Source organism: Pantherophis guttatus, chromosome 14, assembly GCF_059756535.1.
Source record: "Pantherophis guttatus breed Tessera chromosome 14, ASM5975653v1, whole genome shotgun sequence".
In the NCBI taxonomy this organism is placed as follows: Eukaryota; Metazoa; Chordata; class Lepidosauria; order Squamata; family Colubridae; genus Pantherophis; species Pantherophis guttatus.
Window position 1 is genome coordinate 9,740,942 of NC_142076.1, and position 27,563 is coordinate 9,768,504.

Sequence of the window (27,563 nt, forward strand, 5' to 3'; positions counted from 1 at the left end):
CTGGCCCCAGGAGTGGGGAGGGAATGGGGATTTTGTAGTATCCTTCCCCTGGAGTGGGGAGGGAATGGGGAATTTGTAGTATCCTTCCCCTGGAGTGGGGTGGGAATAGAGATTTTGCAGTATCCTTCCCCCAGGAATGGGGAGGGAATGGAGGTATCCTTCCCCTGGAGTGGGGAGGGAATGGGGAATTTGCAGTATCCTTCCCCTGGAGTGGGGTGGGAATAGAGATTTTGCAGTATCCTTCCCCCAGGAATGGGGAGGGAATGGAGATATCCTTCCCCTGGAGGGGGGAGGGAATGGGGAAACTGCAGTATTCTTTGCCTTTCCCATGTATAGGTAGTCCTCAGTTTATGACCACAGCCGAGCCTAAAATCGCGGTTGCTGAGTGAGACAGTTGTTATGTGAAGTTTTGCCTCATTTTACGACATTTCTTGCCGCAGTTGTTTTTTTTTTTTAATTTTAAAAACAACCTGTATTCAATTTAAAAAAATAAAAGATTATACAAAACGTTCTTAACTCTATAAAAAACAAGTACAATTCTAAATTACATATATACTCAAACTAACAAACAGGATTATCTATCTATATTTAAACATGTAAATACATATATACATTAACCTTATTTCTTAACGACGGTGTAAATTTGTTACCCTTAATTTCTTGCTATATTTGACTTTAGTTTTTTTTCCATCGATTGATCCATTCATACCATCTGTCCCATATTTTGTAATACTGTGAGTCTTCCTTGTTGTTTAATTTTAAAGTTAATCTATCCATTTCTGCACATATGAATATTTTTTGGATTATTTGTTGTTCTGTTGGCAACTGTTCTAATTTCCAGGATTGGGCTAGGGTTAATCTCGCCGCCGTAATTATGTGTAACGTGATGTATTTTATCTCTTTTCTACTACTTTTTTAAAGTATGCCTAATAGAAAAATTTCAGGTTTTAGGTCAATCTCTTCTTCTGTTATTTCTGTTATCCATATTCTAATTTTCATCCAAATTTTTTTTAATTTTTGGGCAAAGCCACCAAAGATGATAAAAGGTTCCCAGTGATTTTCTGCATTTCCAACACATCGGATTAGAATTTGGGTACATTTTTGCCAATCTAGCAGGGGCTAGGTGCCACCTATACCACATCTTATAGTGATTCTCTTTGTATGTTGTTGCCTTTGTTATTCTACAATTATTTTCCCATATCATTTCCCACTCTTCTAGTTGTATACTTCTTCCAATGTTCTTGCCACAGTTGTTAAGTGAATCGCTGCAGTTATTAATTGAGTAACACGTTTGTTAAGTAAATCCAGCTTCCCCATTGACTTTGGTTTGTCCGAAGGTCGTAAAAAGTGACCCTGGGACACTGCAACCGTCGTAAATATGAGTCAGTTGCCAAGCGTCTGTATTTTGATCACATGGACACAAGAGATGTGGCAATGAATGTAAGTGTGAAAAATGGTCATGAGACACTTTTTTCAGTGCTGTAACTTCAAACGGTCACTAAGTGGGCTGTTGTAAGTCAAGGACTGCCTGTATTTTGTGCTCCTGCTTTTGCTTAGCTTTTTAAAACAATTCCCCTTAATCCTTCCTCTTCCACTTCTTGGGAGGATGTTTGAGGCCCTCAACGAAATCATCCTTCTTACTTACACTGGTAAGAAGTGGTGGGATTCAAATAATTTAACAACCGGTTCTCTGCCCTAATGACCGGCTGGGTGGGCATGCACATTGTGGGCGTGGCCAGGGGGTGTGACAGGCTGCACTCAGCCTCCTGCACCCCCGGGAGCAAAAACAGGCTGCAGGAGGGGGACTCACTGCCCCCCTGTGCCCAGTTTTGGGCCTAGTAGGCCTCCCTGGAGCCTCCTGGGAGCAAAAACGGGCCACAGGGGGGCGCACCCCCCTCCCGTGCCACATTTTGGGCGTAGTAGGCCTCCCTGCACTTATCTGGGAGCCAAAATGGGGCGCGTGGGAACTCCTGGAAGGGGTGGGGAAGGAAGGGGTGGGGCCAGCCAGCAATTTAACTACCAGTTCACTTGAACTGGCCCAAACCATCCCAAACCGGCTGAATCTCACCACTGGTTGTAAGTCACTTTTTTCAATGTTATCATAACTTCAAACAGTCACTGAACAAACTGTCTTAAGTTGAGGACTACTCGTACAACGTGAGAAATACATCCACCAAGGCAAATTGCAACCCATTTATTTGTGGGTGAGAATAACTGGCAATAAATTGCATGTATCCTCCTAACGGATGGAACGCAGGTAGTTGGGCGGCTTGTAAAGGTGAAACCATTCGCCGAAAATGTTGCCTGGGCAAAGGAACACAAACGACTGTTGGGCGGTCTCTAAACTCTTTTCTGACTTGCTAGAAAGCGTTATCTGAAACCCTAAATTGAGCAAAGCTTCAGATAAGCATCAGAATTCAACACCTCCTGACAAGCACGGGGTAAAGAAAAGGATGGCTTGGCACATCGAAGCAATAAATGGTAAAGAGCTTAAATCGAGGGGGGAAAGTAAATCTAGAAAAGCTGAGATGACGTTGAACGCCGGAGACAAAATAATAAGGGAGGACACAACAGATCTGAAAGTCGCGTCTTTTGGAATGGGAAGTGGGAAGTGAAAGTCTAGAGCAGGGGTGTCAAACTTGATTTCATGGAGGGCCGCATCAGGACTGTGTTTGACCTCGGGGGGGCGACTGGGGGGTGGCCAGCTTGACGTCACTCATGTCGGGGGCACCTGTGGTGGCCGGAGCACTCTACCAGTGAAAATGGGTTCCCGAGCTCCATCTTTAGCTGCGACGGCATCCTGCAACCCTCTGCCAGCAAAAATGGAGCTTGGGAATGCCGCCTGTGGCCCTCGCAAGCTCCGTTTTTAGTGGCAGAGGCACTGTGGGCCGGTCCTTCGCTGTTTCCAGGGCAACCCCCAGGCCGGATCTAAGCACCCTGTGGGCCAGATCCAGCCCCCGGGCCTGGATCAGGGGTGAAATGCTTCCGGTTCGGACCGGATCACCCGATCCGGTAGCGATGCCAGTAGGTGGTTTGGAGAACCGGTAGCAAAAATCCCTGCCCCGCCCCCATGCCCAGCTGAGCCGCGCGATCATCAGGGGCTTTTATTTTATTTTTAAAAGCATTTTTTGTACAAGAGGTTGTAGAAAAAATGTTTTGGAAAACAAAGCCTCAAAAATGGGCCAAAAAAGACCTGAAAAATAGGCCAAAAAAAGGCCGGAAAAGGCCCGAAAAAAGGCCCGAAAAAAGAGAGGCCAAAAACTTTTTGTTGTTGTTTTCCTCTTCTAAATTCAGGTTCGTCTTATAGTCTGAAAAATACTGTAAATACCACACACTGAACAGCACACACACTGCTAGAGAGAAGTTCCCTGAAGATGGGCTCCAGCACGCGATCCTGTCCCATTCTCCATTGAGATTGGAGACAGCAGCCAGTGCGGGTAGTACTCGCCCAATCAGATTGAAGGACTGAGTCTGCCAATAATTCTTAGTCCAGCCCCTGTTGCCGGGTACACCAGCTTTGTTGTTAGGGGAGGGGAAGGATTGTGGGTTCCTTACTGCTCTCTGAGCTTGGTTGTGTTCTTGCAGATGTTTTATTACCAAGCTAGGTAGCATCATCAGTACTGGAAAGGATAATGACAGGGAGAAAAACCCCGCTCCCTTCTAGAGCTGATGATGTTATCTAGTGTGGTAATGAAAGGTCTGCAAGAAAGCCACCAAGATCAGAGAGCACCGAGGACACTACAAATAAATAAATAAAATATTTAGCAGCCACTGTGGCAACAGAAAGCCAAACTAGATAGGCTTTCCATCTGGTCCAGCAGAATATATTTTTTGGGAAAAATGTGGCCCTTTTTAGCCTTCCCTTTATGGAAAATGCCATAAGATCGAAGCTCGTTTAGTTCCGGCCAAAGCCAGTCTGGGATTAATTGAGCCTCAAGACAGTGATCTCATCGAGCACGGATGGCCCTGGACGAGCCAAGCATCGTTCCCCTCTGTACATTTGAGGGGGTTTCTGGCCTTTTGTTTAAAGAACTGATAGGCCTTATAAATATTTATAGGAGGGTTCGGTCGGAATAAGAGGATTTCAACACACACACACATACATAGATAAACGGGAGATACTCATCAAGAACGAGATCAAAAGCCAACTGATAAAAAGCAGAAAGGAAAACAATCAACATTGCGAAGGAACATAAGACTGTATGACCTTCAGCTTGTGCATCTGGTTCCCACACCCTGATTTTACAGTCTTCCAGAAACCCCACATTTGCATAGCCGGAATTTGGCCCTTTTTCAGCAGAGAGATCCCTTCTCTTCACACATATGTTTGTTTTAGGAAAACATGAGTGCAGTGCCTTCACCCCCAAATAACCCAAAGCAATCCCCCCTCTCCCCCAAAAGCTGGAAAGGTTGGTCTTCTCTTCTCTCCTCCCCTCCTGTCACCCTCGATCAGGTATCTGTGAGAATCTTAAGTAGCGGAGGTGGGCTGCTGGGGGTTCGTAGCAGGGGTGAAATGCTACCGCAGTGATGGCTAACCTTTTTGCCATCGCGTGCCAGGAGAGGGGGGCGGGGGAAGGGTCGCGCATGCACGTGCCCACGTGCATGCGCACGCAACCCCACCCCCACCCCCGCTCCTGGCACATGATGGCCTGGTAGGCCCATTTTTCTTTCTTACCTGATTCCAGATCCTTTCTATGCATCTGGGATGGTCGAAAACAGCCTTTCCCACTCCCTCGAAGGCCCTACGGAGGCTGAAAGGGCCCATTTCCCAACTCTCGGTGGGACAGGAAGGGATGTTTTTTGCTGTCCCCAGCCTCCAGAACCTCTCTAGGAGTCTCTAGGAGCCTCTCTAGGAGTCTCTAGGAGCCTCTCTAGGAGTCTCTAGGAACCTCTGTAGGAGTCTCTGGAGGCTGGGGACAGGAAAAAATGTCACTTCCTGTCCCACCGGGAGTCGGGAAATGGGCCCTTTCAGCCTCTGTAGGGCCTCCGAGGGAGTGGGAAAGGCTGTTTTCGCCCTTCCCAGATCCATAGAAAGGATCTGGAGCCAGGTAAGAAAGAAAAACGGGCCTTCCCCACCCCCCACCAGGCCCTCCAGAGGCAGGAAACAGCCTGTTTCCCTACTTCTGGTGGGCCCAGAAGGCCCGAAAATCAGCTGTCCGGCGCGCGCATGCGCCCCAGAGCTGAGCTGGCGTGCCCACTAATATGGCTCCGTGTGCCACCTGTGACACGCGTGCCATAGGTTCGCCATCATGGTGCTACCGGTTCTGACCGGTTCTACCGAACCAGTAGCGATGGTGGCGGGTGGTTCAGAGAACTGGTAGCGATGGCAGCGCGAGGCTCCGCCCACCCACCCAATCGTCGTTACTTCCTGCTTTTAACCAGGAAGTAACCTGTTTTTTTTTTACCCTCTGCGCATGCGCAGCAGGGTTTGCGCATGCATAGAAGGTCAGCGTGCATTCGTGGGGGCGTGCACTTCCAAACCGGTACAGAAGGTAAGTAGATTTCACCCTTGGTTCGCGGGGGTTCGGGAGAACCTCTAGCTAAGATTCTGTGCAGTTTGGAGAACCCCCAAATCCCACCCTTGGCTGCCCCACCCCTCCCAGGAGTCCCCATGCGGCCCGTTTTGGATGCAGGTAAGTGCAGGGCAGCACGGAGGCTCGGGGAGGGCGAAAAACAGGCCTACTGGAAGTTCGGGAAGAGGGCCTCTGGAGCCCGGGGAGGCCGTTTTCGCCCTCCCGAAGTCTCGAGGGAAGCCTCCGGAGCTCGGGGAGGGCAAAAACGCCCCCTTTCCTGCCGTGGTGCAGGAGGCCAACTAGGCCACGCCCACCATGGCCACGGCCACCCAGCAACCGGGCAGAAAACCCCTTGCTAAATTTTTTGAAGCCCACCCCTGCTAAGTATCCTAAAAAAAGAAATAATTCGGAAAAAGTATAGCTCCAAAAACTGGAAGGTCGCTCAGTTATGGTGGATCAAATGGCTTTCTCCCCCACCCCCACCCCCAGCCCCAGCTGATTCTCCCAGACTGGGTCCTTGAATTTCCCCATCTGTCTGGAGAACAGAAAGTATGACTTGAGGTTTTCAGCCAAGCAACGGCCCCTCCTCCTCAGAGAAGAAGTTAATTGTGAGCTATCGTTTCTCCATGCAAGGGAGAACATCTGCCTTGAATTAGAGTTCCTAGTTTCCTGTTTGCTTTGGGGGTAGATTAGACTTGATGGCCTCCACTCAAGGTCCTTCCATCTGAGGTGGCCAGGTTGTCCCACTTTTCAAAGCACAGCTCATTTGGGACCATCCCTTCCAGAGTTAGCTGAAGAGTTCATTGCCAAGGAGGGCCAACTCAACAGGAAAAAATTGCCGAGAGATCTTCAGCTCAGCAAGAGGGCCATTGGCAGGGTTGAAATGCGGCACAGTATTTATTTATTTTATTGACCTTGAGAAGACGGGGTGAGGAAATGTTGCCTAGGGAATTGTCAAATAAGAGACGGTGTAGGCCTGAGCTGCCTAATGGACGTGGAAAACTTTGTGGGGAGTCCATTTATTTTCCAAAGCACCAGAGGGCAGGACAAGAAACAATCGATGGAAACTAACAAAAGGAGAGAAGCAACCTGGAATTAAGGCGAAACTTCCTAAGAGCGAGGAGAATTAACCAGTGGAACAGCTTGCCACCAGAATTTGTAGGGGCTTCATAACTGGGAGGTTTTTAAGAAAAACTGGACAGCCACCTATCTGAAATGGCATAGGGTCTCCTCCTTGAGCAGGGGGTTGGACTAGAAGACCTCCAAAGTCTCTTCCAGCTCTATTCTGATTGAAAGAGACCCAGAAGGAACCCTCCCTAGTTCCTTAGCCTGTTAAAGAGACTTAGAATAACTTTATTGTTACTTTGAATCAGGGGTGGGCTGCTGGGGGTTCGGTTGATGCTTCAGGAGAACCTCTAGCTAAGATTCTATGCAGTTCAGAGAACCCCCAAATCCCACATCCGGCTGGCCCCTCCCACCCTGCCCCTCCCCTCCCAGGAATTCACACGCAGCCCGTTTTGGATGCAGGTAAGTGTGGGGTGTGCGTGGAGGCTCAGGGAAGGCTAAAAATGGGCCTACCAGAAGTTCGGGAAGTTCCAGAGGGCCTCCAGAGCCTGGGGAGGCCATTTTTGCCCTCCCGGAGGCTCGAAAGAAGCCTCCGGAGCCCAGGGAGGGCAAAAACGCCCCTCCCACCATGGTGCAGGAGGCCGACTAGGCCACGCCCACCATGGCCACCCCCACCCAGCAATCAGGCAGAGAACCCCTTGCTAAAATTATTGAAGCCCACCCCTGCTTTGAATGTACATTAATCAGCATACATTAAAATGAAATTTCGTTTCATACTGACACTTGAGGATTTATTCAGTACCTTCAAGGTTTCAGTAAAGGTAAAGATAAAGGCTTCCCTGTCAAGTCCTGTCCTACTTTAGGGCACAGTGCTTATCTCCATTTCAGTCAGTATTGTCTGAAGACATTTTCCGTGGTCACGAGGGCCAGCATGGCTAGACGCCAAAGGTGCACAGAACACTGTTAGCTTCCCACCAACGTGGTACCTATTTATCTACTTCCATTTGCATGCTTTCGAACTACTAGATGGGCAGGAGTTGGAGCAAGTAACAGGAACTCACCCCATCGCGCAGCACTCAGGTCTCGAACCCAGGCTGTCAGCTTTCCAACCGACAAGCCCAGGGTCTTCAACTGCTGAGCCATTGCGCACCTCCCCACCACAACTTCAAAGTTGCAAGGTTCTGTTAATGTAGCCATAACACTAAATAGCATTAGCCCATCTTCTCGTGCTTCCTATCTGGTTTAACCTTTGGGTGATGATTCTTGCATGGGACTGCTGTGTTTTTCTGTCAAGCACCATTCCCAGTTCCTGAGAATGAGCTGCCTAACTTTTTATTGGTTGGCCTTTCGTAACGGTGTGTGAAAAAGCCCTTGAGAGATGGGCTGAGGAACTCTCCCTAGCTTTCTCAGGTGGTTAAGGAGACACCAGAGGATTCTCGTAGAGTAACTTTGAAAGTTGCAAGGTTCTGTTAACCGTAGCCTTGCAATAAAATAGCGTTGGCCCATTTGGTCGTGTTTCCTGTCTGAATGACCTGGGAAAGCTGACACCTTTAAGTTCATTCCTTCCTGGGGGCTGCTGTGCATTTCCATTGCACCAATTCCCAGTCCGTGGGTTGCTTTTCTCCAAGAACTACCTGCTTTCCAAAAACTTTGTCCCAGGGGTGAAATGCTCCCAGATCGGACCGGATCACCTGATCCGGTAGCAATCTTGGCCGGCGGTTCAGCGATCCGGTAGCGAAGCTCCACCCACCCGCCCAGGTGTTATTACTTCTTGGTTTTAACCAGGAAGTAATGTGGGTTTTTTTACCTTCTGTGCATGCGTAGAAGGTTTTGTGCATGCACAGAAGGTCTACGTGCGCATATGATGCATGTGCGTGCTTCCGAACCGGTAAGGAAGGTAAGTAGATTTCACCCCTGCTTTGCACCCTGTATACATTGTTTTTGCTAGTTGTGAAGTCATGTCCAACCCATCGCAACCCCATGGACAATGTTCCTCCAGGCCTTCCTGTCCTCTACCATCCTCTGGAGTCCATTTAAGCTCACGCTGACTGCTTCAGTGACTCCATCCAGCCACCTCATTCTCTGCCGTCCCCTTTTCTTTTGCCCTCCATCGTTCCCAGCATTAGGCTCTTCTCCAGTGAGTCCTTCCTCCTCATTAGGTGGCCAAAGTGTTTCAGTTTCATCTTCAGGATCTGGCCTTCTAAGGAGCAGTCAGGGTTGATCTCCTCTAGGACTGATCGGTTGGATGGCCTTGTAGTCCAAGGGACTTGCAGGAGTCTTCTCCAGCACCAGAGTTCAAAGGCCTCCATTCTTTGGCGCTCAGCCTTTCTTATGGTCCAACTTTCACAGCCATACATTGCAACTGGGAAAATGATAGCCTTGATTATACACACTTTTGTTGGCAGGGTAATGTCTCTGCTTTTTAGTATGCTATCTAGATTTGCCAGAGCTTTCCTCCCCAGGAGCAAGCGTCATTCCTTTTCCTTTGGGGCTGCTGTGCATTTCCATTGCACTAATTCCCAGTCTGTGGGTTGCTTTTCTCCAAGAACTACCTGCTTTCCAAAAAACTTTGCACCCTGTACACGTTACTCTTTGATATTCATTTCTGGGAACCATCTCCTTCCTAGCAACCCTTGTGCTCTTTCCCACCCTCTTTCCTCCCCAAATGTTTTCTCCTTGCCCTCTTTCCCCTCCCCAACGCAGTTCAAACCTTTGCACAGAATTCTCTTCTTGAAGTCATGACTCTCCCCTGCGCTTGGCAGTAAATATTCCCAGATCAAAAGCCGTGAGCCAGCTTGGAGATGCCAGAAAGCAACTTCGAGTAAGAAGGCTGATTTCATTGAGGCCTTCGGCATCCTTCCAAGGGGAAGGATTAAGGGAAATTGTTTCAAAGAGCTTAAGCAAAAGCAGAGTAAAATACAAGTAGTCCTTGACTTACAACAGCCCATTTAGCGACCGTTTGAAGTTACTGCGGCACTGAAAAAAGTGACTTATGACTCTTTTTCACACTTATGACCACTGGAGCATCCCCATGGTTGTGTGATCAAAATTCGGACACTTGGCAACTGATTCATATTTATGACCGTTGCATTGTCCTGGGGTCATGTGGTTCTCAATGGGGAAGCCAGATTCACTTATCAACCGTATTACTCACTTAACACCTGTAGTGGTTCAATTAGCAACAGTGACAAAAACTCACTTAACAACTCTCTTGCTTAACAACAGAAATTTTACGCTCAATTGCGGACGTAACCCTAACTCCGATACAGCTTTCCAGGTTTCCTAGTATAAAAAATAAAATAAAATGGTGGAACAAGGGATGAATAAAGCAATTGCTTCTGGCCCTGAAGGGTTTTAGCTTCAAGAGATATGAGCTAGCTGGTAAGTTTCTGGCTAAAATGGTGAAAATAGAATTAGAATAGAATAGAATAGAATAGAATAGAATAGAATAGAATAGAATAGAATAGAATAGAATAGAATAGAATAGAATAGAATAGAATAGAATAGAATAGAATAGAATAGAATAGAATTTTTTATTGGCCAAGTGTGATTGGACACACAAGGAATTTGTCTTGGTGCATACTCTCTCAGTGTACATAAAAGAAAAAATATATTTGTCAAGAATCATAAGGTACAACACTTAATGATAGTGATAGGGTACAAATAAGCAATCGAATCCTACTAGGAAACAATCAATATAAATCGTAAGGATACCAGCAACAAGGTTACAGTCATACAGTCATAAGTGGGAGGAGATGGGTGATAGGAACGATGAGAAGATTAATAGTAATAGTAATGCAGACTTAGTGAATAGTTTGCCAGTGTTGAGGGAATTATTTGTTTAGCAGAGTGGCGTTCGGGAAAAAACTGTCCTTGTGTCTAGTTGTTCTGATGTGCAGTGCTCTATAGCGTCTTTTTGAGGGTAGGAGTTGAAACAGTTTATGTCCAGGATGCGAGGGGTCTGTAAATACTTTCACAGCCCTCTTTTTGACTCGTGCAGAATACAGGTCCTCAATGGAAGGCAGGTTTATTTATTTATGATTTATTGGTTCGATTTATATGCCGCCCTTCTCCGGAGACTCAGGGCGGCTTACAATGCATTAAGCAATAGCCTTCATACTTTTGTATATACCTGCTTAGTAGGGCTTTCGCCCCCCCCCCCAAGCGGTGTTCTTTTTTATACAAAGTCAGCTTATTGCCTCCACAATCCGGGTCCTCATTTTACCTACCTCGAAAGGATGGAAGGCTGAGTCAACCTTGAGCCTGGTGAGATTTGAACTCGCAGTAATTGCAGGCAGCTGGCAGCTAAGTGCTACTTTAACAGCTCTTTAGTCCCCTGAATCACCAAGGTTGGCAGCCATTGTTTTTTTTCTGCAGTCCTAACTATCCTCTGAAGTCTGTGTCTGTCTTGTTGGGTTGCAGAACCAAACCAGACAGTTATGGAGGTGCATTGGAAATTATAGAAATTGCTTGGAAAGAAAAGAACTGACCCATCATTTGGATTTTGTCATAGAAGAAAGATAGTTTTCCCTTTGAAAACACTCCCTTGGCTGAACCTACTCTCCTAGGCATTTCAGGTTTTCAAAAACAAGGACAACGTTTCTAGTCCTCGTGAACCTGAAAAGTCAGCTTCCAGAAGAACAAAATAACAGAGATGGAAGGGATCTTGGAGGTCCTAGTCTAACACACACACACACACACACCCCGCAGTTGAAGCAGGAGACTCTATATCAGTGTTGGCGAACCTTTTCAGCACCGAGTGCTGAAACGGGAGCGCGAGTGTGCGCCGGAAACCGGAAGAGCAGCTGTCTGGTGCGCATGCGTGTGCCGGGAAGATGATTTCCCAGTTTCTGGCAGTCTTCATGTGCACATGTGTGCCAAAAACCGGAAGACCAGGTGGCCGGTGCACATGCGCATGCTGGAAACTGGAAGATCATCTTCCCAGCGCACGCATGCGCACTGGGTGGCTATTTTTCCAGTTTCTGGCATTCCAGCGCATGTGAGGACAAGCTGGCCAGCATGCTGGAATCCAGATGAGCAACGGGCAATGGGTCGCGTGCCTGGAGAGATGGCTCTGCGTGTCACTTCCGGCCATAGGTTTTCCATCACGGCCCTATAACACTTCAGACAAGTGGTAGTCCAATCTCTCCTTAAAAATATCCAATGATGGAGCATCCACAACTTCTGAAGGCAAAAGTCATTCCACCGATTGTCCTGTCAAGAAATTCCTCCTTAGTTCTAGGTTGCTTCTCTCCTTGATTAGTTTCCATCCGTTGCTTCTTGTTCTGCCTTCAGGTCAGTGGTGAAATCCAAATTTTGTTTACTACCGGTTCTGTGGGTGTGGCTTGGTGGGCGTGGCTTGGTGAGCGTGGCAGGGGAAGGATACTGCAAAATCTCCATTCCCTCCCCACTCCTGGGGAAGGATACTGCAAAATCTCCATTCCCTCCCCACTCCTGGGGGAAGGAACTGCAAAATCTCCATTCCCTCCCCACTCCAGGGGAAGGATACTGCAAAATCTCCATTCCCTCCCCACTCCTGGAGGAAGGATATTGCAAAATCTCCATTCCCACCCCACTGGGGCCAGCCAGAGGTGGTATTTGCTGCGTCTCCGAACTACTCAAAATTTCCACTACCGGTTCTCCAGAACCTGTCAGAACCTGCTGGATTTCACCCCTGCTTCAGGTGCTTTGACATCTTCCAGTTCTCAATAATGCATCAACAATCGTGGCAAATCTGGCATTTTACTAAGTCTGTGCAAAGTCTTCCAGAAAAGGAGCTTAGTACAACATATTATCACAACTAAATTGCTCTCCTTGAAACCATATTTCTTAGAAGCCTGACACAGTTGCTTTGAAGGTTGTGCTTTGGTGCCAGATACAGCAATCAGTCTCCCCTCTCCAGAAAGTTAACTCTGGATTCAGGACTTTTGCTTCCAGCAGAAGCTCAAGAGCAAAGCATGGCCGGTCAGAAACCAAAACTTTCAGGATTTCCTGAGGCCACTTCAACTTCTGCTTCTCTTCATATCCTCTTTGGCCATTGGCTTTGAGAACAGCATTTCTCAACCTCCACAACTTTCAAAGGTGTGGACTTCAGCTCCAGAATTTCCCAGTCAACCTGCTAGCTGAAGAATTCTTGAGTAGAAGTCCACATATCTTAAGAGCTGCCAAGAAACAAGGGACGAAAACAATGGAGCGAACTAAAGAGAAATTTCCTAACAGTCAGGACAATTATTTTAAGCATGGATAGCCTTGAACTACGCTGTCTACGTTCTGACTTATGCTTAGTTCATAAGATTATTTACCAAAAAGTCCTACCTGTAAATGAGTACTTGAATTTCAACCGTAATAACACAAGGGCTATCAATAGATTCAAACTCAATGTAATTCACTCTAATCTTGATGGTGGAAAATATGACTTCTGCAATAGAGTAGTAAATGTCTGGAACACTCTACCTGATCCTGTTGTTAGTCTCTCTAACCCCCCCATACCTTTGACCTTAAACTGTCTACCGAGGACCTTTCATGTTTCTTAAGAGGTCTCTAAGGGAGTGTGCATAAGCGCACCAGCGTGCCTTCCGTCCCTGTCCTACTGTCCCCATTTATATGTACTCATTCTATGTGTTTATGGCTATGTTTTGCCTATTTATATCCTTTTATTTGTGCCATTTTTTTTTTCATGTGTCCATGTCTATACTGTTACTTGTTTCCTTGTATTTGTTGACAAAAACAAACAAACAAACAAACACAAACAATGGAACAGCCTGCCTCCAGAAGTCGTGGGTGCTTCATCACTGGAGGCTTTTAAGAAGAGACTGGACAGTCACTTTTCTGGAATGGTATAGGGCCGTGATGGCAAACCTACGTGGCACGTAGAGCCCTCTCTGCTGGCATGATCTGTCGCCCCAGGTCAGATCTCCATGGTGTTTCCTTCGTGAGCTTCTGCTTCCCTGCAAATGACAAAACAGACGCTCACGAAAGAAAAAGATCTCACCTCTTGCTGCGCTGCCGGTGTTGGGATGCCCTGCCTTCCACCGGCCAGCTGGTCTTCGGGTTGCTGCTGTGCACATGTCAGCACATACACACGTTCGTGCATGTCTGCACATGTGTGCTCACATGTGCGCACACATGTCCACACGTGTGCATTCGCACGCACATGCGTACATCTCCATTTGGGCATGTGCATGTGCGCAGTTTGGGCACGTGTCTAAACGATTCACTATCACTGGTATAGGGCAGTGGTGGGTTGCAGAGGTGGGTTTCAGCAGGTTCTGACCAGTTCTGGAGAACCGGTAGCGGAAACTTAGAGTAGTTCGGAGAACCAGTAGTAAAAATTCTGACTGGCCCCGCCCCCATCTATTCTCTGCCTCCCGAGTCCCAGCTGATCGGGAGGAAATGGGGATTTTGCAGTAACCTTCCCCTGGAATGGGGAAGGAATGGAGACTTTACAGTATCCTTCCCCTGGAGCGGGGTGGGAATGGAGATTTTACAGTATCCTTCCCCTGCCATGCCCACCAAGCCACGCCCACAGAACTGGTAGTAAAAAAATTTGAAACCCACCACTGGTGGGTTGCCCCCGGTTCGGACCGGTTCACAAGAACCGGTAGTAAAACTGGCGGGAGGCTCCACCCACCGACCCGGACGTCATCATAGGGAGCGTGTCATCATAGCGCGCACTCCTAATGCGAACCAGTAGTAAAGGTAAATAGAACCCACCCCTGGTATAGGGTCTTCTGGTGTTGGGCCCAGAAGATCTCCAAGGTTCCTTCCTTCCAACTCTTGTTATTGCATTATTCTGGAGAGTTCTGAGTCGAAGTGCACATATCTAAAGGCTTGCCAAGAAGTTGAGAAACACTGCTCCAGATGTTCCATCTTTGCTGGTTGCCTGAAGGTTCTCCAGAAAAATGCAAAACCATATGCACTTGAAAAGAAGTTGACCCTGAATTTGAGATGACTTTCCTTCCCCCCTAAGAAAACACACCGCCTTCCCCTTTTCCGTTACTATATACTCCACAGTTTAAAAAGCTAGCCACCGCTTTCTAATTATCCCAGTTATCCGAGGAGAAAAATCTAATTCTCCTCCTGTTCCGCGAAAGGCTGGAATTGTACCTTCTTCCAACCTAAGAGTACTCTTTTCAAGGCCCTGCGTGTCCTTTCCCCTCTATTTTCCTGCTTTCCTGCCCCGGTTTTGCTCCGGCAGTGGGGAGCGGCTGTTCCGGTGGCTTGCCCCGAGCCCCCTTCCTGGGGTGCTGCATTGACCAATTGCAGACCAGGAGTGGAAAGGCAGGAAGACATCCCAGCTGTGGCTCCTTTGACCCTTGAACATCTGGTTGCACGCATCTGGTTTTGATCGTGCCTGGGAATCTCTTTTCTCCCTCCCATGCCGAGAGGGTTTGACTCTGTCGAACTTGAAAGGGGTTTGTGTATGTGTGTGTGTGTTTGGGGAGAGAGGGAGGAAGAAGACCAGAAATGCTTTGGGCAGGGAGGAGAAAAGCCCCCACAAACCAGATAAAGATCTCTCTGACCAGATGTGAGATAAACAAGCAAGAAACAAAATGAAGCTCTGAAGGATTTGGGGTTAAGAGTTGGTTTAAGAAGACTGTTCCATCTCATGGGTCTTAGATAATGACAGCTTTGGGCAGCAGCTGTATTTCCCATCTTCGTCCCAGTCTCCCCTCCCCCCCAAAATACAGGCAGTACATTTACCCAGATAAAATGAATAATTTGGGATGAGTGAGAGGCTTGCCGTCTCTGGAGAACCTCTGTGTCCCACCTCAGGTTGACCAATGGAGATTGTGTGCTTATTCCAGTGCATGGAGATATTAGTTCCCAAGGAAATAACATGTTAATAATAGAGGTGTAATAATGTGTTGGGTACTTGACACATGTAACACCATTGCTTTGTGAGCTGTATTGGTTGCCAGTGTGTTTCCAGGTGCAATTCAAGGTGCTGGTTGATGGGTTGGGTAGAGTAGAGTAGAGTAGAGTAGAGTAGAGTAGAGTAGAGTAGAGTAGAGTAGAGTAGAGTAGAGTATATTGGTAGATGATGGATGGATGGATGGATGGATGGATGGATGGATGGATGGATAGATAGATAGATAGATAGATAGATAGATAGATAGATAGATAGATACATACTGTAGATGGATGGATGGATGGATGGACGGACAGATGGACGGACAGACAGGCAGGCAGACAGACAGACAGATATTGTAGATAGATACTGTAGATAAATAGATAGATAGATAGATAGATAGATAGATAGATAATAGAAGATAGATAGATAGATAGATAGAGTTCTGACCTAGGCTTACTGAGCCATTACAATACATAATTAATCCCAAACAAACCTATTTTATTGTAACAGCTGAGAATTATGTTCATTCCCAGCTGAGTCCTAATTAGTAGCAAAACAAGTCCTTCGGAAGAAGTCCTTCGGGATAATCACTAACCTTTATCTTCTTTGACACCCTGCCAAAGGCCTTACTTGGCAAAGCCCCACAAAGTTCAGAAACAAACAAGAGACGCTGACTGGAAACAGAGTTAGCAACGTTGCTTTCCTGCAAAAAGGCCCAAGTGCCTCTGTTTCTCTTTTAAGCCTTATGGGAGGGGCCAATCATCTCCTGGCCTTACTCCTGAATCGTCCCTTTTGCTTTAGCTGCTCTTGCCTTCTGGCAGCTCTGCGCATGCATGCACTAAGAACAGGCTCTTCCTATTCCTCTGCTTCTTTCCTGTCCGACTCTGGGGGCTCGGGAGTCCATGCATCACACCCAGATGGCCCTGGCCCCATCTCTGCCTCCGACGCAGAGCCCTTGTCCGGGCCTTCCCCAGACTCCAGGACTGGCCCATGTTCCTCCCCAGCCTCCTCACTGTCCGACTCCGCTGCCAGCTCCGCAAGCTGCTGGTGGACCAAAACAGATAGATAGGTAGGTAGATTTGGGAAATACAGTACATGTCAGCCAAGGATCTCAGATAGCCCATTCCTTTTAATGAATCAGAACTATAATGTGCACCTATCTATATACATAAGCAAATGTCAACATGAAGATTGTTTGAGATGTTCATCTATTTTTGGTTGTTTCCTCTCCTCGCCTTTGGTATCCATCCTACTATGCTCTAGCTCTTGTGCCCCTGTGCAGCCCAAACACTCACTGTCTTTTTTAATTTATCAAAAGTTTTCCTTCATCCCTTTGCTTTTGCAAGAGAATGTAGAAATCTCCCTTCTATCCAAACCTAGTTAGAAGGCCTCCAGCGACTACATCTCGACCAGCTGAGGCCAAAGGTGAGAAGGTCCTATGTCCTGGAGGAGAAAGATCTAAGAGATGCAAGAAAGGAGCCACTGTTTTATTAGACACCGTCTTCTCCTTTTTTTTTTTTTTTTTAGCCTGCCATGGGCAACGGTTTGCTGTCAGTCAGAAGGAGAAGAGGCTTTGATGAGGACCTTCTCTGCTTGACAGCTCTGTGTCTAGAAGACCCCAGTGGGCCATCGGTGTTCATGGATGGGGGGGGGAAAAAGCAACTTTTGTATTCTGAGAAGGAGCTCCAGGCTACCTAGGGCTTGGTTTCATTTGAAGAGCAGACATTCTCATTTTGACTTGACTTATCCTACAGTTCTTCCTCTTGAAGATATACTAGGTGGTCTACCGATCAAGCAATCTCCTATAAAGCAATTGAATAAAACCATTTTATATATTAATGAAGCCATTAATTGCAAATTACAGCTGTGTGTGTATGTCAGTGGTGGATTCCTCCTGGTTCGGCCCGGTTCGGTCGAGTCGGTAGCGGTGACGATATGTCACCGAACTGGTTCTGCCCCCTCACACCACCCCCACATTATTCTTACCTTTTATTTGGCCCCACTCCCAATCTATTACTGCCTTCTGAGTCCCAGCTGATGGCTAGAGGGAAAAAAACTGTTTAAACTATTGCCGGGACTTCAAAGGGCTGCCCTACAGCTGATCAATGTTAAAAGAAAACAAATGAGTAGATCAGTGCCTGCAAAAATAAATGGGTAGATCTGTACAGCTCTGCAAGCAGTTAAAAGCCTGGTAGACCAGTACCTCTGCTAAATCCTAAATAATTGTCACATGACCATCAAGCCATGCCCACAAAATAAGCCACACCCACAGAACCGATAGTAAAAAATTTAGAACCCACCTCTGATGTATGTATATGTATTGTGTGTGTGTGTGTATTAATTTGTCTGAAATTGTATAGGGAAGTGATGGCTAACCTTTTTGGAAGCCCTCCAGAGGGCCCCCCCCAGTGGGCCCAGAAGGCCCGAAAATCAGCTGGCCAGCGCACACATGCACACTGCAGCTGAGCTAGGGCAATGCTCTCGTGCCTACAAATATGGCTCCGCGTCCACCTGTGTCACGTGGCTCCGGAGAACTTCCCATAGGCCTGTTTTTCACCCTCCCTGAGCCTCTGGGCGTGCCCTGCACTTAGGTGCATCCAAAACAGGCTGTGTGGGGACTCCTGAGAGGGGAGGGGAGGGGTGGGGTGGACGGGGCCAGCCAAGGGTGGGATTTGGGGGTTGTCCGACCTGCACAGAATGTTAGCTAGAGGTTCTCCTGAACCCCTGCGAACCCCCAGTCATGCCGGCCACGTGACCACGGAGATGTCTTTGGACAGCGCTGGCTCTTCGGCTTTGAAACGGAGATGAGCACCGCCCTCTAGAGTCAGGAACAACTAGCACATATGTGTGAGGGGAACCTTTACCTTTTTAAGCAATCATCGTCCCTATATTGAATATGCAAGAGTTCTTTAAGAGTTAAGAGTTCGTTAATCCGCTACTTAACAGAGTTTGGAATGTTTTACCACCTCCTCCTCCTTTCTCCTTTGCAGGACAGAGTGGTCTTGGCAAGTCCACCATGGTCAACACCCTCTTTAAATCTAAGATCAGTCGGAAATCAGCCTGTTCCGGGTATGAGGAACATATTCCCAAAACTGTGCAGCTGCTCTCTGTCACCCATAGTAAGTAATATGAAAAAGCGAGCTCCTTGCTTCTGTTTTCGAGAGAAAGTACCCCATTGTTTGGACTATAAGACACACCAGAGTATAACACACACCAAGATTTCAAAGAGGAAAACAAGGGAAAAAAATAGTTTTTTGCCCTCCCCAGCCCTCAGGAACACTCTGCAGGCCTCCCAAACCCTCTGCGCCAGGGGTGAATTCTAAATTTTTTCCCTACCGGTTCTGTGGGCGTGGCTTGGTGGGCGTGGCAGGGGAAGGATACTGCAAAATCTCCATTCCCACCCCACTCTGGGGCCAGCCAGAGGTGGTATTTGCCAGTTCTCCGAACTACTCAAAATTTCCGCTACCAGTTTGCCAGAATCTGTCAGAACCTGCTGGATTTCACCTCTGCTCTGCACGTCCCGTTTTTGTGAAAAATGGGCCCATTTTTGGCCTCCCAAACCCCACACACATCGCATTTTTGCCCTCCCCAGTCTCCAGGAGTACTCTGCAGGCCTCCCAAACTCTCTGCACATCCTGTTTTTGTGAAAAACGGGCCTGTTTTTGGAGAAAATGGGACGTATGGGTGGTTTGTCGGAAGGCCAAAAATGGCTGTATTGGGTGTATAAGACACACTAACATTTCCACCCTCTTTTAGTGGGGAGGGGGGGGAGTGCATTTTATACTCTGAAAAGTATGGTATCTCTTCCCCCTCCCTTTTTGCCATCTTCATCCCAGTAGAACCATCAAAGGTCTAGAAAAACCCACTAGGGATTTTATACTCTTCTCCATCCCTTTCTCCATCACCCTTAGCACGATAAAACTATTCTAGTTTTTTTAAGCTGGTTCAAAAGATGACATATACATGTGTTCATCCAACACACTTAATCTGGGGATTGGATTGTCTGAGTTGGGCCAGGATACCCAACCTAAAGAAGCAAAGGAGGTATATGGAGATACCTCCAACACATTATTCTGTTACAAACCCAGAGAAGCAGAATGTGTGAATGCGAATGCTAGATCCAGTGATTTGGTTAATTTAATGAGAAATTCAATAGGGTAAAATATCCAGGAAAAAAACTCACTCCAGGGAAAGGATACTGCAAAATCCCCATTCCCTCCCCACTCTGGGGCCAGCCAGAGGTGGCATTTGCCGGTTCTCCGAACTGCTCAAAATTTCCGCTACCAGTTCTCCAGAACCTGCTGAATTTCACCCCTGGTCTCCTGCAATAGGCAGAAGGTTGGTCTGGAAGACCTCGAAAATCCCTTCTATCCCTATGATTCTGTGTTCTAAAAGCAGTAGTAGAAACATGGTGATGGTTCCTAACTGGTGAACTTCTCTGCAAGGACTGGAGGAAATCGCCCACATTTTTTTAATAAGAATGGAGGGATAACTATTTCCTTTTGAAAAATAGATGGACTGCTGGCTGACTGACTGCACAGCAAAGGGATTGTGTGATGGAAGCGATCTCAGGGCAAACCGGAAGGGGTCGAAGGCTTACTGGGTGGGTTGATGAAAAAGGAGGAGGCCCCTTTATTGTGCTGTATCTAAACTAGACTATTCTTCTTCCACATCCTTCAACTCCCCCTTCTCCCCCTCCTCCTCCCACTCCCCAGTTACCCAGCAGGGCTTGTGAAAGGAGCTGGGCCCATCCGTTTCAGCTCTCTGGGAACAAAAGGGGTCTTGTGCAAGACTCCCACTGACCCATTAAAGCGGTCGCCATAGCTACCCTCCCAGGAAGTTCATGCTGCTTTTCAAAAGACGGGTGTGGGGGAATGCTGTCATTCTTCCAAAAGGGAAGAGCCCACCACTGGCCTCATAGTTTTGAGATCAGAGACATCCCCTCCCCACCCATTCTCCAAGAAAGGGGCTCCGTTTCCCAGAGCCAGCCTGGGGAGGAGACTAAGGGAAGAGATTTTCGAAGGCAGCACTCGTTGTGGGGGGACACGGGGGGTGATGGAAATGGTATCCTACCCAAAGTTGAAGGGCTCTTTTCAGGATCCAAGGGAAGATGCTAAGAGTCAGTAAGGTCTGTCCAGTTGCACATGGAGTAGGGGGCAGGGGTGAAATCCAGCAGGTTCTAACAGGTTCTGGAGAACCAGTAGCGGAAATTTTGAGTAGTTCGGAGAACCGGCAAATACCACTTCTGGCTGGCCCCAGAGTGGGGTGGGAATGGAGATTTTGCAGTATCCTTCCCCTGGAGTGGGGAGGGAATGGGGATTTTGCAGTATCCTTCCCCCAGGAGCGGGAAGGGAATGGGGATTTTGCAGTATCCTTCCCCCAGGAGTGGGGAGGGAATGGGGATTTTACAATATCCTTCCTTCAGGAATGGAATGAGAATGGGGATTTTACAATATCCTTCCCCTGAAGTGGGGAGGGAATGGGGATTTGGTAGTATCCCATGCCACGCCCACCAAATCCACCAAGCCACGCCCACAGAACCGGTAGTAAAAAATTTGGATTTAACCACTGGTAGGGGGGGGGAATGGATCCATCATTCCCTGCCTCAGGCAACCACAGATCTTTGATGGACTGTGATTGTCTCATTTCAGAAGGCCTTCTGCAGCCTTCCAGCCTCAGCCACAGGAATTAGAGTGCCTTTGCCCTCCCAGTTCTAAAGCCCATCAGGAGTCTGTCTGCATCTGGCATTGATTTGAAAGATTCAAGGAGAGCTGCTAACCCACTCCTCATCCTGACAATCAGAATTATCTATCTATCTTTCTGCCTGTCTGTATGTCTATTGATCTATCAATCAATTTCTAGCTCTATCTATCATGTCTAAGGGTCTGGTCTGTCTGTCCGTCTATCCGTCTGTCTGCCTCTGTCTATTTCTAGATCTATTCATCATATCTAAGGGTCTGTCTGTCTGCCTACCTACTTACCTACTTACCTACCCATCTACTTATCATCTAATCTATCTGTCTGTGTCTGTCAATATAGCTAATGTATTTGTCTGTCTAGCTATCATCTCTCTCTCCCTCCCTCCCTCCCTCCCTCCCTCTCTCTCTCTCTCTCTCTCTGTGTGTGTGTGTGTGTGTGTGTGTGTGTGTGTGTGTGTGTGTTCCAATATCTCAGGGGTTGCCACAAAGAAGAGGGAGTCAAGCTATTCTCCAAAGCATTTGAGGGCAGGACAAGAAGCAACGGGTGAAAACTAAACAAGGAGAGAAGCAACCTGGAATTAAGGAGAAACTTCCTGACAGTTAGAAACAATTAATCAGTGGAAGAGCTTGCCTTCAAAAGTTGTGAATGCTCCAACACTGGAAGTTTTTAAGTAGAGGTTGGATAACCATTTGTCTGAAATGGTGGAGGGTTTCCTGCCTAAGGAGGGGGTTGGACTAGAAGACCTCCAAGGTCCATTCCAACTCTGTTCTTATTCTTATTCCCTCCCTCCCACAAATGAATCACCCTCCTCTGCTCTGCTCTGCTCTGCTCTGCTCTGCTCTGCTCTGCTCTGCTCTGCTCTGCTCTGCTCTGCTCTGCTTTATTCTATTCTATTCTATTCTATTCTATTCTATTCTATTCTATTCTATTCTATTCTATTCTATTCTATTCTACTCTACTCTACTCTACTCTACTCTACTCTACTCTCTCTCCATGCATCCATGCATCCTTCCATCCATCTACCTACCTACCTACCTACCTACCTACCTACCTACCTACCTATCGATCAATCTATCTAGCAAATATATCTAACCACCCATCTCACAAGAAAGGACTCTGGGTGGCCTACAACAATCAAATAAAAACAACACTCATACAAATGCAATCATTCTATAAATCTAAAAGAATCCTTGTTTAAAACTTAAAATAGATTACAAAGTAAATTATACAAACCACAGGTGTGGAGAGAAGGAATAATATATCAATAGAGGAGCCACCTTGAGACATGATTAATTCCCTGGGACCCCAAGTCCGGTAACATAAGCAGATCTGGAGGGACTTTTCAAGAGAAAGATGGAGTTTACTTGACTTTTAGGGTGGTGGGAGAATGTTCCCCGTCTCCTCCCCCTCAGCTGAAAAGCAAGAAGGAAGCAGGTGAGTCTGAATCTGGATTCAGAAACATGACCTAACCCAATTTCCAATTCTTCTGACAGTCGTTGAAGAAAAAGGAGTGAAGATGAAGCTGACGGTCACAGACACCCCGGGATTTGGGGACCAGATTAACAATCAAAACTGGTAAGAAGGGGGATGGACCACTAGCACCTTACATGGAAGATCTGGCATTGATTTCCTCTTTTCAAGATTGATTGATTGATTGATTGATTGATTGGATGATTCATTCATTCATTCATTCATTCAATGTAGATGTCTCTTTTTAAAGACCACCGTCCTGGAACAGTGGCTTAGCAGAGTTTCTTTCAGAAATTAAATCCTGAAAGCACACAAGGCAGGAGAGAACAGTTAGTATCATTTCAGCAGAGCAGACAAGCATGCACAGACTGCTTAGTTTCAGTTTCAATTCTCTGCACAGACTCAGAAGCTGCAGACTAAGACATGCCCTGGCTCCAGTCTATCTCAGCTCCCAATTGGCTGACTTAGTTGCTTGCCTATTCATTGGCTGACCTTGTTACATGTCTCTACCAGTTCATTTTAAAATGCTTTTAAAAGAAAACAAAAGCCTCTGATGATCAGGCAACTCAGCTGGGATCGTCAGAGCCTTTTAAAAGCATTTTTTTACAACCTCTTTGGCCGAAGAGGTTGTAGAAAAATGCTTTTAAAAGGCTCTGACGATCCCATCTGAGCAGCACGATCATCAGAGGCTTTTTTAAAAAAACTTTTAAAAGTTTTTAAACGTTTTTTTTTTTAAGTTTAAAGTTTTAAAACTTTCGGCTGAAGAGGTTTTAGAAAAAATGCTTTTAAAAGTAAAAAAATAAAAGCCTCTGATGATCACACAGCTCAGCTGGGCATGGGGGGGCAGGCAGGGATTTTTGCTACCGGTTCTCCAAACCACCCACCGCCATCGCTACCGAACCGGGAGCATTTCACCCCTGACCTTGATGTTCTTACAGTGAAGGTATTTTCTCAAAAGAACTTCATCCTTTATTTGTTTGCTAGTTTGCTTTAAGCAATAAACAGCAAGTTTTGCTCACGATGGTCCAGGAAACTGAAACTCTATTTCTTCCTTTCTCATAGCTGGGTACCGATAATTCAATATATCAATGACCAGTATGAGCGTTATTTGAAAGAGGAAATCCTGATCAATCGCAAGCAGAAAATCCCAGATACCCGTGTACACGCCTGTGTGTATTTTGTCCCCCCGACAGGTCACTGGTAAGTCCTCCTTTGCTATGAGAGTCCATCCCCCCCACCTCTCATTATAACCAAAAAGGATATCATAGAAAGCTGGGCCAGCTCTATTCAGAACAAAGCATGGAGAAGGTTACGCATCCTAGAGGAGCTTAGATTAGAATTCTTTATTGGCCAAGTGTGATTGAACACACAAGGAATTTGTCTTTGGTGCATATGCTCTCAAGCGTACATAAAAAGACAAAATACATTCGTCAAGAATCATAAGGTACAACACTTAGTGATAGTCATAGGGTACAAATAAGCAATCATCAGCGGTGGGTTTCAATTTTTTTTACTACCGGTTCTGTGGGCGTGGCTTGGTGGGCATGTCATGGCTTGGTGGGCGTGGCTTGGGCGTGGCAGGGGAAGGATACTGCAAAATCCCCATTTCCTCCCAATTAGCTGGGACTTGGGAGGCAGAGAATAGACGGGGGCAGGGCCAGTCAGAATTTTTACTACCGGTTCTCTGAACTACTCAAAATTTCCGCTACCGGTTTTCCAGAACTGGTCAGAACCTGCTGAAACCCACTCTGAATGAAATCATACTAGGAAACAATCAATATAAAGCATGAGGATATAGCAACAAGTTACAGTCATACAGTCATTAGTGGGAGGAGATGGGTGATAGGAACAATGAGAAGATTAATAGTAGTAGTAGTGCAGACTTAGTAACTAGTTTGACAGTGTTGAGGGAATTATTTGTTTAGTAGAGTCATGGCGTTCGGGGAAAAACTATCCTTGTGTCTAGTTGTTCTGGTGTGCAGTGCTCTGTAGTGTCGTTTTGGGGGTAGGAGTTGAAACAGTTTATGTCCAGGATGCGAGGGGTCTGTAGATATTTTCACAGCCCTCTTTTTGACTCGTGCAGTATACAGGTCCTCAATGGAAGGCAGGTTGGTAGCCATTGTTTTTTCTGCAGTCCTAATTATCCTCTGAAGTCTGTGTCTGCCTTGTTGGGTTGCAGAGCCAAACCAGACAGTTATAGAGGTGCAGATGACAGACTCAATTATTCCTCTGTAGAACTGGATCAGCAGCTCTTTGGGCAGTTTGAGTCTTCCTGAGTTGGCGCAGAAAGAACATTCTTCGTTGTGCTTTTTTGATGACGTTTTTGATGTTAGGTGTCCATGTTAGGTCTTGAGATATGATAGAACCTAGAACCTTTAGACAGCAGGCCAAGACAAATAGACATAGCATCTTATCTAGATGGTCTTTAGATTATACCTCCCAACCAAAGCCGGGGAGAAGGCTTTCCTTAATCCAAAACCAAACCTGTGACAGGTGATCTTTGAAACCCACCACCAAATGTGTTTGATGTCAAGGTTCTGCCTGATGAACCCAACCAATTCAGCACTCCGAGTACAGACAGCTTTCTCAAAGAACTGTTTTAGAGAACTGTGTTCTCTGGTAACTCCTTCCAGTCTCCAGCTAGCACCTGTTGAGATGACCTTGGTTCTCACGGGATGATTTGTTGTTGTTGTCTGGTCTGACATTCCAGCCTCTTCCCCTCCCTCCTATACTGTGTGACAAGCTGAGAAACGAAAAGATGGCTGCAGCAGCCCAGATCCGTTTCGAACTTGACATTTGAGCAGTTGCATAGTCAGCTTCTCCAGGGAAGATGAATCCTCCAAGAGGTGTTATGGCCTGCTGGTCGCCAGAGGAGCTGGACAGTGAGGAGGTTGGGGAGGAACATGGGCCAGTCCTGGGGCTGGGGAAAGCTCAGACGAGGGTTCTGCATTGAAGATAGGGAGGGAGATAAGACAGCAGCAAGGCAGAGGAACAGCTGGAGCCCATTCCCAGTGTGCGCATGCGCAAAGCTGCCAGAAGACAAGAACAACTAAGAAAGCAGGGTCGACTTGGGAGTAAAGCCACACCTTGGAGGTGATTGGCCCCTCCCATAGGAAACAAAAGAGGAGTGAACGGGGAGGGGGCTTTTTCAGGAAACAATTTTTCGTTCAGTCGTTTCAAGAGAGTGGGAAGATCTGTCTGTGACTCTCGGAGACTGTGTGCCAAGTTTTGTCTTACACTGTGTTTGGAAACTAGTTACCTGGCAGCTTTCCAAGCGGGATAAGGTCTGTGTTGATAAATATTCCTCTGAAAGACTGCTTGCCAGGCCTTGCTGACTGTGAGTGAAAGGAATTCACAGTCGTGTAAATAAAAGGGGTTTTGCCAGGCCCAAGTCTCTGCTTCCTGCTTTTTAAGGGAGCCTGGGTCAGAACAATAGGCTTCGTTGGGAATAGCAGCTCTGTTCATATCACACAGAGGCCTTCTTGCATTTCTTTCCCCTCAGGCTCCGCCCCTTGGACCTGGAGTTCATGAGACGTCTCAGTAAGATCACCAATGTGGTTCCGGTCATCGCCAAAGCGGACACCTTGACCCTCGAGGAAAGGGCAGAGTTTAAACAGAGAGTAAGAATAACTACCAGCACGAACAGAAACGCATAATGACAAAATGGTGGACTGACCTAGCGAAAGGGGAGAATAACAGAATAACAGAGTTGGAAGGGATCTTGGAGGTCTTCTAGTCCAACCCCCTACTCAAGCAGGAGACGCTGTACCATTCCAGACAAATGGCTGTCTATTCTCTTCTTAAAAGCTTCCAGTGTTGGAGCACCCACAGTTTCTGGAAGGAAGCCGTTCCACTGATTGTTTTCACAGTCAGGGAATTTATCCTTAATTCTAGGTTGATTCTCTCCTTGATTAGTTTCCATCCTCTGCCGTTACAGAAAAGTGAGTCTTGGAAAACTAGAAAGTATGACAACCTCAAAAGAAGTCACTTGGATTTTGTTAGGAATAAAATTTTATTTATTTTTATTTTATTTTATCTCGAATTTATATACCGCACCATCTCCCGAGGGACTCAGGGCGGTGTACAGCCAGATAAAAACATACAATATAAACATTAAAAACAGTTAAAAGGATATATATTAATTTGGCCCCAATTTAAGATAACAGACCAATTAAAAATTAAAAAATATTAAAAAATATGTTAAACCAGCCCGGCTTGCTGAAAAAAGAAAGTTTTAAGGGCACGGCGGAAGGCACCGAGGTCTTGGATCCTCCTTATCTCCAGGGGCAGCTGATTCCAGAGGGTAGGTGCCCCCACAGAGAAGGCCCTCCCCCTGGGGGTCGCCAGACTACATTGTTTGGCTAATGGCACCCCGAGGAGGCCCTCTCTGTGGGAGCGCACAGGTCGATGGGAGGCCGTCGGTAGCAGCAGGCGGTCTCGAAGATAACTAGGTCCTATGCCATGGAGCGCTTTAAAGGTGGTAACCAAAATCTAGTACAGAGGGCTTTTGATAGGCGTATAGATTCTGAATCCATAATTCAGAATCAGGATTCTAACCCAGGGTTTTTTAGCAACTTAACAACTTTAAGAAGTATGGACTTCAGCTCCCAGAATTTCCCATTCTGATTTTGAATGCTAAACTTAATACCATGGTCTCAAAGAATAAAACTGAACCGGCTGTCTAAAATAACAGATGCTTTCTTTAAAAGGGAAGAAAAATCCCAAAAGTTTATCTCCGGGGGGGTGGGGAGGTGGGGGAGTTTGGATTTGAATATGACTTTCTGATCTTTTGCTTGTAAACAGAGAAGCATCCAATTACAAAATTCCTCTAGCTTTCATGGTTGATTGGATTCCGTAAAAGAGTTTTACAGCACTTCTGTAAACCAAGGGACAAAAAAAGAAGAAATCTGCACTCTGGGGGCTGAGCAAGAATATTGAGGAGATCAATCTTCCTTCTATAT

General features: G+C 46.7%; 1 protein-coding gene and 1 long non-coding RNA gene across 5 annotated transcripts in view; both read left to right on the top strand.

The window, feature by feature from the left end:
• The window catches only part of SEPTIN12 (septin 12), a 105,250-nt gene that overhangs the window by 63,232 nt on the left and 14,455 nt on the right, over positions 1 to 27,563 (top strand). For all 4 annotated transcript variants that reach the window (XM_034420491.3, XM_087878476.1, XM_034420490.3 and 1 more), the window contains 4 exons: positions 18,423 to 18,551; positions 22,626 to 22,707; positions 23,665 to 23,802; positions 26,105 to 26,222. In XM_034420491.3, coding sequence (XP_034276382.2) covers positions 18,423 to 18,551; positions 22,626 to 22,707; positions 23,665 to 23,802; positions 26,105 to 26,222 — 467 coding nt within the window. The remainder of the gene's footprint in view (positions 1 to 18,422; positions 18,552 to 22,625; positions 22,708 to 23,664; positions 23,803 to 26,104; positions 26,223 to 27,563) is intronic.
• On the top strand, positions 15,555 to 17,290 carry LOC148112098 (uncharacterized). Its single transcript, XR_015729841.1, has 2 exons — positions 15,555 to 16,857; positions 16,960 to 17,290. It is a non-coding gene; the product is annotated as an uncharacterized LOC148112098 (long non-coding RNA).